This window comes from Eublepharis macularius, chromosome 18 (genome assembly GCF_028583425.1).
Source record: "Eublepharis macularius isolate TG4126 chromosome 18, MPM_Emac_v1.0, whole genome shotgun sequence".
Lineage (NCBI taxonomy): Eukaryota > Metazoa > Chordata > Lepidosauria > Squamata > Eublepharidae > Eublepharis > Eublepharis macularius.
The window spans coordinates 4,789,273-4,802,584 of record NC_072807.1 but is presented as its reverse complement, the minus strand read 5'-3'; the positions used below and the strand labels follow the sequence as shown (position 1 = coordinate 4,802,584).

At 43.8% G+C, this 13,312-nt stretch overlaps 1 protein-coding gene across 1 annotated transcript in view; it reads left to right on the top strand.

Annotated features, from left to right (window-relative positions):
* Positions 1-13,312, top strand: part of KPNA1 (karyopherin subunit alpha 1) — a 33,581-nt gene that overhangs the window by 17,113 nt on the left and 3,156 nt on the right. Inside the window, exons 7-13 of the mRNA XM_055002414.1 lie at positions 1,688-1,776; positions 3,412-3,511; positions 5,285-5,448; positions 6,831-6,909; positions 10,429-10,554; positions 10,989-11,116; positions 11,869-12,047. Of these exons, the coding sequence (XP_054858389.1) occupies positions 1,688-1,776; positions 3,412-3,511; positions 5,285-5,448; positions 6,831-6,909; positions 10,429-10,554; positions 10,989-11,116; positions 11,869-12,047 (865 nt within the window). The remainder of the gene's footprint in view (positions 1-1,687; positions 1,777-3,411; positions 3,512-5,284; positions 5,449-6,830; positions 6,910-10,428; positions 10,555-10,988; positions 11,117-11,868; positions 12,048-13,312) is intronic.

Below are 13,312 nucleotides of genomic sequence, written 5' to 3'. Positions count from 1 at the left end.
GGAGTTGAGATTGCCCTCGGAGGGCAATCTCAACTCCCCTCTCTCTGGAGATCAGGGGGCGGGGCCACTGGCCATGTGACCATTTTCAAGAGGTTCAGGAACTCCGTTCCCCCGCGTTCCTGCTGGAAAAAAAGCCCTGGTTGTTACCCAGTGTGTCCTGGCTGGGTAGTCCAGTGTATATTGTCTTAACGTCCTTCCTATAGATCTTGTTGGCACTTCTGTTTTGGAGGGCTACCATTGCAGTAGTTTCACTGCTACGCTGGTGTTGCATCTCCATTGCTGTTCTGAATTTTAAAAAATTGTACATCCATATTGATCCATTAAAAATCCCAAAACAAGAATAAATTTGACACAAAAACTGCAAGCTGTCGAGCTCACGAAGGACTCTTTATGAGGCTTAGACGTTTTAAAGTATTAGATGTGTGGAAAGCAGATCTTTCAGGCCAGTAGATCTATAGGCCGTGGTGTAAGGTCTGGTCATGGTGGCTTCGTTAGTGAGGTGCTTTGAGTGACCATGTTAATGTATTTCACAATCACAGTGCTAATTACGGCATCATGTACCAAGCTGACTGTTGGCATTCTGTGTTTTTTCCCACTGTCTTTATCCATAGCCTAGCTTTGATCCTAGGTGTTTGTCTGTATGTAAAAACAGCTCTCAACTTTCCCCAAATCAGAAACAATTTAGCACTGTACTAGCACCTGCAAACAACTCCATCATTTTCCTAGTGATGGGAAATAAACTGAAGAGTCACTAATGTAGAAATGGCTGTGGCTGTACAAGGAGACCTCCCCACATCATCTCCCCCCCCCCCAATTCTGCGCTATTTTGAACAAGAAATTAATGTCATACATACATATCGTCCCAACCTCCCAGCCTGCAACTTGCTCCACCTTTCTCCTTCCCTGGGGTCTGCTTTGCTGAATATCTTCCCAAGTTATTAATTCTCCCTCCTGAACCAGAGTGTTGGCCTCAGAAAACCACAGTTCTCTTCATCAGATGCATGCATCTGATGAAGAGAACTGTGGTTCTCGAAAGCCTATGCTACAGTAAAGTTGGTTAAAGGTGCTACTGGATTCTTTACCATTTTGCTACTACAGACTAACACGGCTAACTCCTCTGGATCTATGGCCTCAGAAAAGAAGAAAAGAGACAAATGGGTAACACATACAGTGTGTTCTGTCTTCCGATGCACTCAGCCTAGCCAATTCAGGCTTGTGTACTGTCAGTGATTTCATTGCCAAATGCGGCCTGGGCTGAGCAGGGCTTACAGTCCGTGGGCCTCTTGATGCAGAGGCTGTCTCTGTTTGGCTACCTCTTCAGGAGATACCTAAAGCAAGCACCCTGGAAAAATGTATGCATATTCAAGGTCCAGCACTGAGTCTGATGCGCTGCAGGCTTTCTTCTTGCACAAATGCCTTCTGCTACAGCACTCACAGAGTTATATCTGATATATCTTCTGCTGAATCAATTTAAAAGGAATTGATTTCTTTTAATGTGTGTCTTTGAAGACCTGGTTGGAGGGGAGAAAGATTGCACCAGAAGCAGCACACGCAAGATGTCTCCGATACGCAGAAGTTCTCATTAGTTCTGGTGTACAATGCTAGGGGACTTCAGTGGTTGGGGTACAGGATACTGGAGAGATGCATTTTGTTTCAGTGACACAGTCCCCTCTGCTTCTTTTGACAGGCTGTTTGGGCACTTGGGAATATTGCGGGTGACAGCACCATGTGCAGAGATTATGTACTGGACTGCAACATCTTACCCCCTCTATTGCAGTAAGTCTTACTGAGAGTATACAAGTTCACTAGCTGGGAACCTGAGGCCTTGTACAAGGAAATGTTGGTTGCCATTAAGTTCCTCTCCCAATAAAGGGTGTGTATTCTGTATACTGTTTCTTCACAAATGAGTGGTACTGTAAAAGCACTGAAGAACTGAGTGCCATGTGCAAAGTAATAGAGCCAGGCACCGACAGACGTACCTGTCTAGTTAGCTTTGCATAGGTTCAGTGCTTTAATAGATGTAGTTGAGAGGAATTTGGATGGAGGAGTACTTCATGATTTGCCATTCCTTACCAGTGATATACTGTAGCCTTAATCATGCTAATAGGGTTGTCACTGAACATACATCTCACTGGCCTACACATCCTTCCAATTTTTTAAAAAAACTGCTGGTGATGGCAGGGTGGGCAGAAGATGTGATACACGGAGATTCAAGTAACCTTCTATGCAACCTTGAGATCCATATCTGCACTTCTTAGGAATCATGTCTCACCCTGCTTCTTGTGACTTGGGTAGACAATCACTTCCCTAAAAACTAGATTGTAGCTAGTGCTGTCTAAAGGGGTACATTTCTGGAAAGCGTATCTGTTGATCCAGTGGATTAATGGGTGAGCCAGGTGCTTTGCTTCATGACTTAACAAGGTTCTCAACAAAGCACCAATTTTGTTTATTTTGTTGTGGAGCTTTACTGCTGGTGCAAGAATAGGATATGATTACGGAGATCCTTTTACATGATAAGGCAAGCATCTCTTGTTCAAACAACTTACAAAATGAGTCTAGGTTACTAAAATTCTTAAATAAGAGAGAAAGTATTCACACTCCCAATTCCATCATGACTAGATGGTTGAAGCCTTTTTTCCCTTCCTTTCCTGGTACAGCTTTTTGCTATAGCCTTGAGCCTGATCCCGCATTAACAAACAAAAACAAAAATACTACTGCTATTACTACCAATAATAATAATGTCGAAGGCTTTCACGGCTGGAGCACGATGGTTGTTGTGGATTTTCCGGGCTGTATTGCTGTGGTCTTGGCATTGTAGTTCCTGACATTTCGCCAGCAGCTGTGACTGGCATCTTCAGAGGTGTAGCACCGAAAGACAGAGATCTCTCAGTGTCAGTGTCACAGTAGAGAGATCTCTGTCTTTCAGTGCTACACCTCTGAATATACCAGTCACAGCTGCTGGCGAAACGTCAGGAACTACAATGCCAAGACCACGGCGATACAGTCCAGAAAATCCACAACAACCAATAATAATAATGATTATAATTATAATAAAAGAATCTCAATCCAGTCACAAATTTGTTCTAATTTCAGACTGGATTACTGAAAGGCAGTGGCCTGATAATGTATGGGTCCTTGTCTTGTAAAAGAAAAGAGAGGCTCTGATTAATATTTGTGAGCTCATTCTTCTCAAGTATTGAAGTAATACATTTTTGTCTCTCCTCGCTGAAATTTGGGCATTCAATAACTAGATGAGCCAAGGGGCCTATCTTCCCTGTATTGCAGCCTTTTTTTAAAACATCGTATCAGAAAGTAGAGAGATGGTATAGGATATGTCATCTTGGTTCCTTGTTTACAAAACACCCTTCACCTTGCCATGGTTTCAGTGGAAAACATTTCTTCTCTTTTCAGGTTGCTTTCAAAACAGAACCGTCTTACCATGACTCGGAATGCTGTGTGGGCACTCTCTAATCTTTGCAGAGGGAAGAATCCTCCTCCAGATTTTGCCAAGGTGGGAAATAATGCCCATAAGGAGCTGAGAAGCAGAGATGTCCAGTTCATAAGAGGGGAAATTTTTAATAGAATGAATTTAACAATTCCCTTCAGGGCAAATGAGACAAGAGAACAAGGAGTGTGATGGGAGCTCTCTTTTTTTAAAAAAATGAAACCAGCTGTGGGGAAAGGGGAAGCCAGTGATGTGGGGTGAAAATTTTTCTGACCCAACATTTTTCCCTGGAAAATTATCTGTTCCACTTAACTAGAGTGTATAGTTATCAAGGCTGTGTTTTTTGTAGTTTAAATTTTTATTTTATTAATAAGATTAAAAGCCCAGTAAAAGGGCAGAGAAACAGAAGAAAAAAGTAAAGATAAAAAAATACAAAGGGGGGGGGAGAACAAAAATTGAAAATGACAAAGAAAAATAATACATTTCATTTTCCATTCTTCTCTACAACACCTATCATATTTTAACAAACATTATACTTCTAGTTTTAATATCTCCAAAATTTACCTTTTCAGTACTGCACCCCTTCTATTTATTTTCCCAGATTTATCTTCTTAAAGATCAAAACCACAGATCATCAGTTCATTTTTCCTCATCTCACGCAGAAAGTCAATAAGAGGATTTCTGTTTAAGCATAGAAGTAGGCAGGCAGTGTTTTATCTCTGATCAGAGCAGTAAGTTTAGCCATCTCCACTAACTCCGTCATTTTCACAATCCAGTCCTTGATCGTGTAAAGGTGAATTTAGATTCAGTTGAGGTGGTAATACCTCACGTGGTGCTAGGCCAGTGAAATAACTTAGCAGCACACTTCATGTATGACATTAAAAGCCAGCTGACTTTTGAATCCTGATTCTTCATCTCCCTCATTAATACATTTTTAAATTACACAATACAGATATTAATCCTTGCTCATTTGAGACCTTTAGAATTCCGTCATATGTTTATTTCCCTTGGTGATCAGAGTGTTAAAGTCAATATGTGTTTGCTTAGGGATATTCTGGATGTTACATAGGGATGAGAAAAGGACTCGGCTTTGGGGTACAACCTTGCAGCGTTGTTGTTGGTCTCGCTGGATGGTTCAAGTATATTGGTGTACCTTGGTTTGTTGCTATATGAGTGAACCTGGAGGACCCTGGAGCCAATGTGCCTCCCCCTCCCCCTTCTTCTCTTTCTGTGCAGCCAGCTACTGAATGTCCTTCTTCTACAGCAAACCCTCATTACATCCATACCTCAAACTAGATTCCAGTCTGGGATTACTATTTAGAATCCTGGCTTCGTAGGGGAAAGTAGTTTGTTGATCTGTCAGAATAAAAAAGTGTGGTTTGCCTTGAAAGTGGGAATTTTTCATTAGCTGGTGGTAGGAAGCATGGGGAACTTGCAAGCTTGGGGATCCTTTCAGGCTGGAAACACAACATAACTATTGTTTGTTGTTATGTCTAAACCATGCCACTGTCTGTACTAGGTAAAGTAGAATGCTCTCTGTGTGCTTAGAATGACCTGTTCCTTCTGGTGGGAAAGCAGTTCAGGAATAGAAGCATGCTTTCTGGAGGGGCTGTGGTTGAGCAAGTCCTTAGCATGCAGAGGGTCCCAGGTTCAATCCCTGGCATCTCCAGCTTAAAAGGATCGGGTGATAGGTGAAAGACTTCCACCTGAGACCCTGGTGAGCCATTGCCAAGTCTGACTAGACAAATACTGACCTTGATGGTCCAAGGGTCTGATTTAGTATAAGGCAGCTTCGTGTGTATGAAGCCTCCTGATTCTTCACATCTCCATTCTTTGCAGGTATCGCCCTGTCTGAGTGTGCTCTCGTGGCTGCTGTTTGTCAATGACACTGATGTTCTTGCAGATGCATGCTGGGCACTTTCATACTTATCTGATGGTCCCAATGATAAAATCCAGGCTGTGATTGACGCGGGAGTGTGTAGGAGACTCGTAGAACTGCTGATGTAAGTGTTCCCTCTGCCTTGTAGGCATTGCCCTTTTCCTTGCTGCAATGGAATTGGCCGCTGCCTGCCTTTCTCGCTTCAGTGGCTGGAGCAAATATTGTTCCTCTGGATCAAAGTCTTCTTGCAATTTCAGTTTTTGTGCTTTAGAAATCTCTTTATAGGCACTCCTCTCTGTTCTCTTTTATTGTGTTTATGGCATGCATTTCTGTTATATAGCATCCATAACAATTTACAAATCTGTCACAACAGAACAACTTTACATGAATTCTAGCACCGCCAGCAGTGGAAATTAATAAGAAACAGGTATAAAAACAAGAAACAGTAGCACTGTCCAAAAACCAAAAACTTCTCCCCAGCTGCCTTCTGAAAGAGGAACTGTTTTAGTGAAGCGTAATAGTTGGGGAAACCCTGTCCTGCATAACCAGCAGGTCTTGTCTTTGTCCAGGTGAGCATGCAGAGTAGGCATCAGTTGAAGGTCACAGGCACGTTCCAGTGGGTGGGGGCAGTGTTCCAGATGAGCTGGCCTTGAGCTGTTCACAGCTTTAGGGTCACCGCCAGCCTCTTGACCTGTGCCCAGAAACAGATTGGCAGTTAATGAAGCTGATGGAGCCTCGGAGCGGCATGTTCCTCATGGCAGGCCTCTGTTTGGGATCCTTGTTGCTTCGTTTATTTTATGCAGATTTTAGCTTCTGGGGTTCTTTTGCGGCAACCCTTTGTGGAACATGTTAAAAAATCTTAATTTGGAAGCTACCAAAGCACACATGGCCAGCATGAGATTCAGCCTGTTAGAAAAGTTAGTGGCCAGTAAGAAGTGAGGATTAATTTGTTTGAAAACAGTTATCAAGCACCATTCTTAGTGAAGCTCAAGTTCACATGCCATGCTGTGTGTTGCTTCCATAAAGCCATTGCATATTGGAGGTCCTTGTTGCCAGTATCATTCCCATGGATACAGAGAGTCTAGGTACTACCAGATCTAAGGTGCCGGAAATGGACACCTCCTGTCATCTCGTTGCACAAGTTGCTGTAGTTAAATTTGGGAGCAGGGAGTTCTTCCAAGCTATATATTTGTGCTGGAGAAGAACTCTCTTAGGGCACAGTGCTTGCACTGGATTAGAACAAGACCATGTTATTCGAAATACGGAAGAGAGAGGGAACTGAATAAACAAACATGGTGAGTACAGAACACTAATCTCACATACTGATGATGAAAAATAGCAATTGAATCAAGGGAATTATCCTGTTTCCCCCTCCCTTGTTAAAAAAAGGGGGAAGTATTTTCTGCATGGCAGTTCTTGTTTGTTGGAATCTGTTTGTTCCAGATTGAAAGGCTGACATGGCATGTGAGTCTGTTGGACTGAATCCTTGTTCCCTTTTCATTTTAGGCATAATGACTACAAAGTAGTGTCTCCTGCCTTGCGAGCAGTTGGGAACATTGTTACAGGAGATGATATCCAGACCCAGGTATTGAGTTGGATTAGTATTTACAGATTTTAAGCCTGGCAAGTAATTGTGGCAAAAACTTTTCTTTGGTCCTCAAAATGGAGTGTGGGCACACAGGGCACTCTTGTGCACAGTTACTCCAGTCTAAGCCCATTGATGGGTGACCTTGGGTCAGTCACAGCTCTCTCAGCCCCACCCACCTCACCGAGTGATTGTTGTGAGGATAATAATAATAACACTTTGTAAACTGCTCTGAGTGGGTGTTAAGTTGTCCTGAAGGCTGGTGTATAAATCAAATCTTACTATTATGATTGCACTAATAGTTAGTAGAGCTGAAAAATTGCTTCCTGTAGGCAGGATACCTCATTTGAGCTGTTCCTTGTCTTGCCTTGGAGGCCTGCAGTCAGAAAGATGTAGAAAGATGCATCAAGCCAAAGCTGAGCTTTCTTACACTGGAGCCCATCTGTTATGGTCAAGCATATATGCCCTTTTTGTATCAAACTGGCCAGTGATTCACCTTTTCAAGTCCGGCACCAGGGAACAGAACAGGAAGGGAAGCGGCAAGGCAATAAACCCAATTTGCTCAGCTGGTCACCTTCCTGGAGATGTTTGTGTAACTGACAATTTGGGATAAATAATTGTAGGTGTGCTAGCCTTTTGGTACCATCGTAAAACCAGAGACTTGATAAACAAGGAAAACATGACATGCGACCCAGCTAGCCCTTGTAGAGTGAGAGAGTGACTGGATTTAGGGGAAGAAACTCCTCCCTCCTCGGGAAGAGAGGATACAAAAGACATGCAGCCTTTTGGTGTATGCTGCTCTGGTGAGGATTTGGGAGCAGAGGACAGAGGGCCCAGATGGTGGGCTTGCTTCCCTCTCTCCAGCATAGGGTTCCTGTCCCAAAGGGGGATGACTGAGGTAATATGTGGTAACTCTAAACGTTGTAGCTAGACAGTAGTAATTCCCTGTCTCATTTCTTACTGTTACGGAGCTGTAAACCTTGTGCAAAGCAACTTTCTAAATTCTGTGTACTCTCTACATTCTATAGTCTGCTATAGTTCATTAAAGACTTTTCTAGGTTAAAACTTGCATGCCTACTTCTCAGTCACTTGCTAGAACTCTGCATATGCTCAGAGGCTCATCAGGTTCCCCAACTGCTGGTGAAGGGAAAAGCCTATTTCAGCTGGAGTGGTGGTCGCTCTACCAGGAGAAACGGGGAATCAAGACAACATCTGAATCTGTCAGCAAAATGTTCCAGCCTACCTCTAAATATCTGGGAACTACATACTTGCTCATCTCATACTCTAGTAGTGGTGTCATGGTTGGAATGTTGGGCTGTGATCTGGGGACCCCAGTTCAAATCCCCACTCTTTCATGGAAGTTTGCTGGGGAACCTTGGGGCTCGTTACATGTTCTCAGCCTAGCTTGCCTCACAGTGTTGTTCTGAAGATAAATGGAGAGGGGGAGAAGAACATTGTAAGCCACTTTGGATCTCCAGTGGGGAGAAAAGTAGAGTATAAATCACATAAATAAATAGGATGTCAGCTACTTCATTAAACTGCCCATATACTGTGTTGTGTGTTTGTGTGAGCGCTTGCTCATATCTTAAATCTACTTTTTGCTTTTGTGCAAAAGTGGCTTTAGCAGCCAAATACCTCCAAGGCTTGCTCAGGATTCTTCCTTTACATGAAATTCCTGGAGTTTTAACAAGTTTCTGAACATGGTCTCCTTCCTGAACGTCACAATGTAAATCAGTCTTCTGAGCATGGTGTTGACTGACCAGGCTGGGGACATTTTATAGCACTGACACGCAGGCTTTCTTGTGGGGGAGGGTTGGAACTAGACTAAATTTTTCAGTGGTAAAATAGAACTTTCCTGCTTCTTCCCTCCCACTGCAGCCCACTGTTCCCCATGAAAAGCTGCCCCTGGGGCATAGGGGACCAGAAAGAATGGGAAATGGCGGGCGGGGCGGTCTGCAGCAAGAAGGGGCATCAGTGGAAATCGTCATTTGAGTCAGGATCCAATCCATAATGGTCTTCAGCAAGGTCTTGTGGGATGGGCTGCTAGGCTGAAGACCCAAGTTTCAGATATGGGTAGTTATTAACATCATTTATACCCCACTTTCCCCCTCATGGAGACCTAAAGTGGTTTGCAACATTCTCCCCTTCTCCATTTAGACCGATGGACAAATGAAAAGATTTTGGGAAACCAACAGGGAAACTGTCTTTCTCTCCTTATAAGGACTGTTCATCTTCCTCTCACACACATGGACCACTTGAGTCTTCCGTGTCTGGAAGACATCTTTAGGTTCTCCAGTGCATTGTTAATCAGCTTTGCTATCAAAGTGATCCCCACAGGCCTTCCTGAAGCAGCCTTTTGACAGTTCTTAACAAAGTACAGGGCATCTCCACTTTGCCTTGTTAAATCTTACCTGTTTTGCAGCTCTCCTTTTAAACTTTTCCCCCTTTTCAGTGTCCCCAATCTTTCTAAATCTGCCTGCCTTCAGATTTTGGAAGTATACAACTTACTCTGTCAGTTAAGGTAGCAATGATTGTAACTAACAGCACACAGGTATATGAGATAGCCTTGTGGAACTTTATTCCAGAAGAAAGTTGTAAATGGGTCAGCATCTTTTGCCTGAATTTCTAAAGCTGTTTATGGATTTGTGGTACAAGGGGCAAAATGGTTTTTTAAAAAAAAATTTTAGGAGCAGATCTTGTGAGACTGTTAAGAGCCTTGCGTCCCCCATCATAGGAAGATATTTTTTTTTAGGCTTTCTACCACAATCTCCAAACATCCATGCTGACTTTTCTGGAGCATTTTATTCTTGTGCTCCTCAGATGTGGGCCATCTGACTTCAGTGGCCTGAAAATACAAGGTTTATCCAGGTCATCCTTAATACAATTCACACGGAGAAGAGGAAAGCACGTGGTGCCCCATGCCTCTTCCATCCCACTTTGCAAGCACCTCCATGCCCCGTCCACTGTGGAATACACGTCAGCTTCATTCCTGATGCGTTTGTCTGATGTTTCTCTGTTCCCTTGTGTATTACTGGCAGACCTGCGTCTTCATGTTTCTTTCCTCCTTCAGTCTGACCTCTGTAGTAGTAATAATAAAAATAACAGGCAGTTTATATTTTGCCCCTCAGGACTACTTAACACCCACTCGGAGCGGTTTACAGTGTGTGTTGTTATCCTCACAACGATCACCCTGTGAAGTGGGTGGGGCTGAGAGAGCTGTGACGGGCCCAAGGTCACCCAGCTGGCTTCAAGCAGAATCAAACCCGATCCCCCAGATTAGAGTCCTGCCACTCTTAAGCACTGCACCAAACTGGCTACTGTTGTGTGCCTCCCAATGTTTGCCTCAGTTTCATGCTCCCCCCCCCTAGTTTCCTCTTAAGGTTTTAGATCAGCAAAAATCTCTTGTGCTTCTGGCCTTCTTGTTTCTGCCTCATTTTCCTCTGAGGTCAAAGTGTGCAGGGATTTGTGGGGTTGTCTTCCAAATCTTTTTTTTTTCAAAAAATCTTTTCTTTCTTTCAGGTGATACTGAATTGTTCAGCCCTGCAGAGTTTATTACATTTGCTAAGCAGTCCTAAAGAATCGATTAAAAAGGAAGCATGTTGGACAATATCAAATATCACAGCTGGAAACAGAGCCCAGATCCAGGTAACCCATGCTGGTTTGGTTCAGAGATAGACCCCCCCACCACCACTTAAGTTAAAATCCAGTACTAGTTCTGTAGCAGGATGTGCAAGTCGAGAAACTTTGCATGTATTTTTCTCTTAATTGTACAGAGATTTTGATAAACTTCAAAAACTGAAAAGCTTCAAGAGAGTAGCTTTAAAATTAGTTCTTCTTCCTCCAAACACATATTTGACAATTTGGAGATGGATAGGCGTAGTCTCCTGTGATTAAGATAATCTGTTCTGCATCTTTGACTGGAGGGTATGACTCGAAGGTCTGGGCAGCATAGCTGTGGGTAATGGAACATCCTGCTGAGAAATGCTTCAAGCCATGTTGAAATGCACTCTAGTGAGAAGGCCTTAAGCAAGTAATCTCCAATTCTTGCTTTGATACCAGGACTGTGTTTTACTTTGCAGACTGTCATAGATGCCAGCATTTTCCCAGCCCTAATAAATATTTTACAAACTGCTGAGTTTCGGACAAGAAAAGAGGCAGCTTGGGCTATCACCAATGCAACCTCCGGTGGCTCTGCCGAGCAGATCAAGTAAGTAGCAGTCAGCGACTGGCCTGACTGCAAAGCTCCCAAGAGAACCCTTCAATGTGATGTGGTTGGGTTAAGAGCTGATATCATGAACCCCCCCACCCCAAAATGTTAAATGGTAGTTTGTAAATGTATTCCTGAAGGTCCCCTATCCCCCAGGAGTCGCATTTCATGGAGATGAGCAAGCTGCAGTGGGGGAGAAAGGCAGGGAAACTTCAGTCTCCTATTGGAAAATTTAGTCGGGATCCAGCTCATTTAGAGAACCAGCCTGGTGTAGTGGTTAATGTTGGATTAGGATCTGAGAAGACCAAAGTTCAAATCCCTGCTCTGCCCGTGGAAACTCACTGGGTGACTTCAGGCCAGTCACAACCCTCTCAGCCTAACCCACCTCACATGGCTGTTTTCAGGATCAGTAGAATATGAGAACAGTGTAAACCACACTGGGGAGAAAGGCCGGGTTTGGATGAAGGAAAATAAATATTATCTGTCCAGTCACTGGCCTCTTTCCTTTCTTGAACCCTGCCCAGGCTGGTTTTTATTTGGTGCTAATAAGAGTGCGGAAAAGAGGTGCATGAGCCTCTGTTCCCCTCGTTCGTCCTACCACACACCTTCCCTGAGCCACTGTGCATGTACCATTCCAAGCTATGCACGCTCTGAAACATCATAACACTGAGATGTGCATTGCTGAACCTTTTAGCTGTCTTGCCTTTCTTGGGTACCCTTGTGAGTTACTGACAGTCTGTGATCTGTTTCAGGTATCTGGTAGAGCTTGGCTGTATCAAACCCCTCTGTGACCTCCTTACAGTGATGGACTCAAAGATTGTGCAGGTGGCACTCAATGGGCTGGAAAACATCTTGAGGCTTGGCGAGCAAGAAGCTAGGTGTGGTGGCACTGGTATCAATCCCTACTGCGCACTCATTGAGGAAGCCTATGGTAAGGGGCCAGAGGGCTGTGGCGTGCTGGGTGGCAGCTGTGCAGCTGAAAGAATGTTGAGCAACTTTGCCTTTTTTGTTGGGGGTCACTCGTGGTCTGTCAGCAGTCAAATAATTCCTTGTTCATTATCCTGGAGCGCAGAGGGAATTGCGCTCCCTGGCAAATGATCGCTCAAGTGGAAGCAACGTCTTCTAAATCTTTTGGCCCATAGGATTTTGCTTTCATTTGTGAACAATTTATGATACAGTCGCTTTTAATTTGCCAGTTCATGTAGCATGCCTGCATTTCCTCAGTCACTCAGTGCAGACGTAATCCCCCACCCCCACCCCACGAGCAGAGGTCTGGTGGGAATCTGGAAGAGATACTAGGAAAATCAGAAGGAAAAGAGGAAAACCTAACATGGGACAGATTGACTCATTAAAGGAAGCCATGACCTTCAGTTTGCAAGACCCGAGCAAGGCTGTCAGCGATAGGACATTTTGGAAGTCATTAATTCATAGGTTTGCCGTAAGTCGGAAGCAGCTTGACAGCACGTAACACACAAAATCACGGCTGCTTATACTGTTTAACACAAAAATCCAAATTGTCTTTAATCCGTCTGCGGGCAGGCAAAGAATAAAGACCCTTTCAAAGCAGTTGTGTTGATTGCAGTGCTTAAGAGATTGCAGCGTGTTCTCTGGTACGTCGTTCTCTGGCATATAAGCAGCACCTGCAGAGTCTAGGGCCATGGAAAGGAAGGGGTATGTGGCTGCCCTACTTTTGCCTCTGAAATCTCAAATGGGTTCCCTGGGATTGCTTTTTGGCTGCATCTACATTTGCGGCGCGTGTGCAGTGTGTGCATGACTTGTTTCCCCTGCATTTCCCTTGCCTGGCCACCATTTCCGTCCACCCACCCCATGCCACTACAGTGCTTTTGGAGCTTATTTTAAAAAAAAGTAATTGACATAACTCTATAGTGATAAACTGCAATGTATGTCGGTTATGGATGCTGAGCTGTGACCATGTTAATTACATTTGGTGTCAGTTTGGAATGTTAATTACATTTGGTGTTAGTTTGACATTTGGATTGGCATATCACTGACCCTTAAAACTGATAATTGACATATTGCTGTAATAGTGATATGTCAATTCACGATATATATATTTTTAAAGCCCTCCCTGGTGTGGGAAACAATGGCAACTTCAGATGACAGAAACAAGGAAAATGTCACTGATGTGGGTGGGCTCTGCAAAAAATGTGCACCTTCCTGCTCAAACAGCATGCC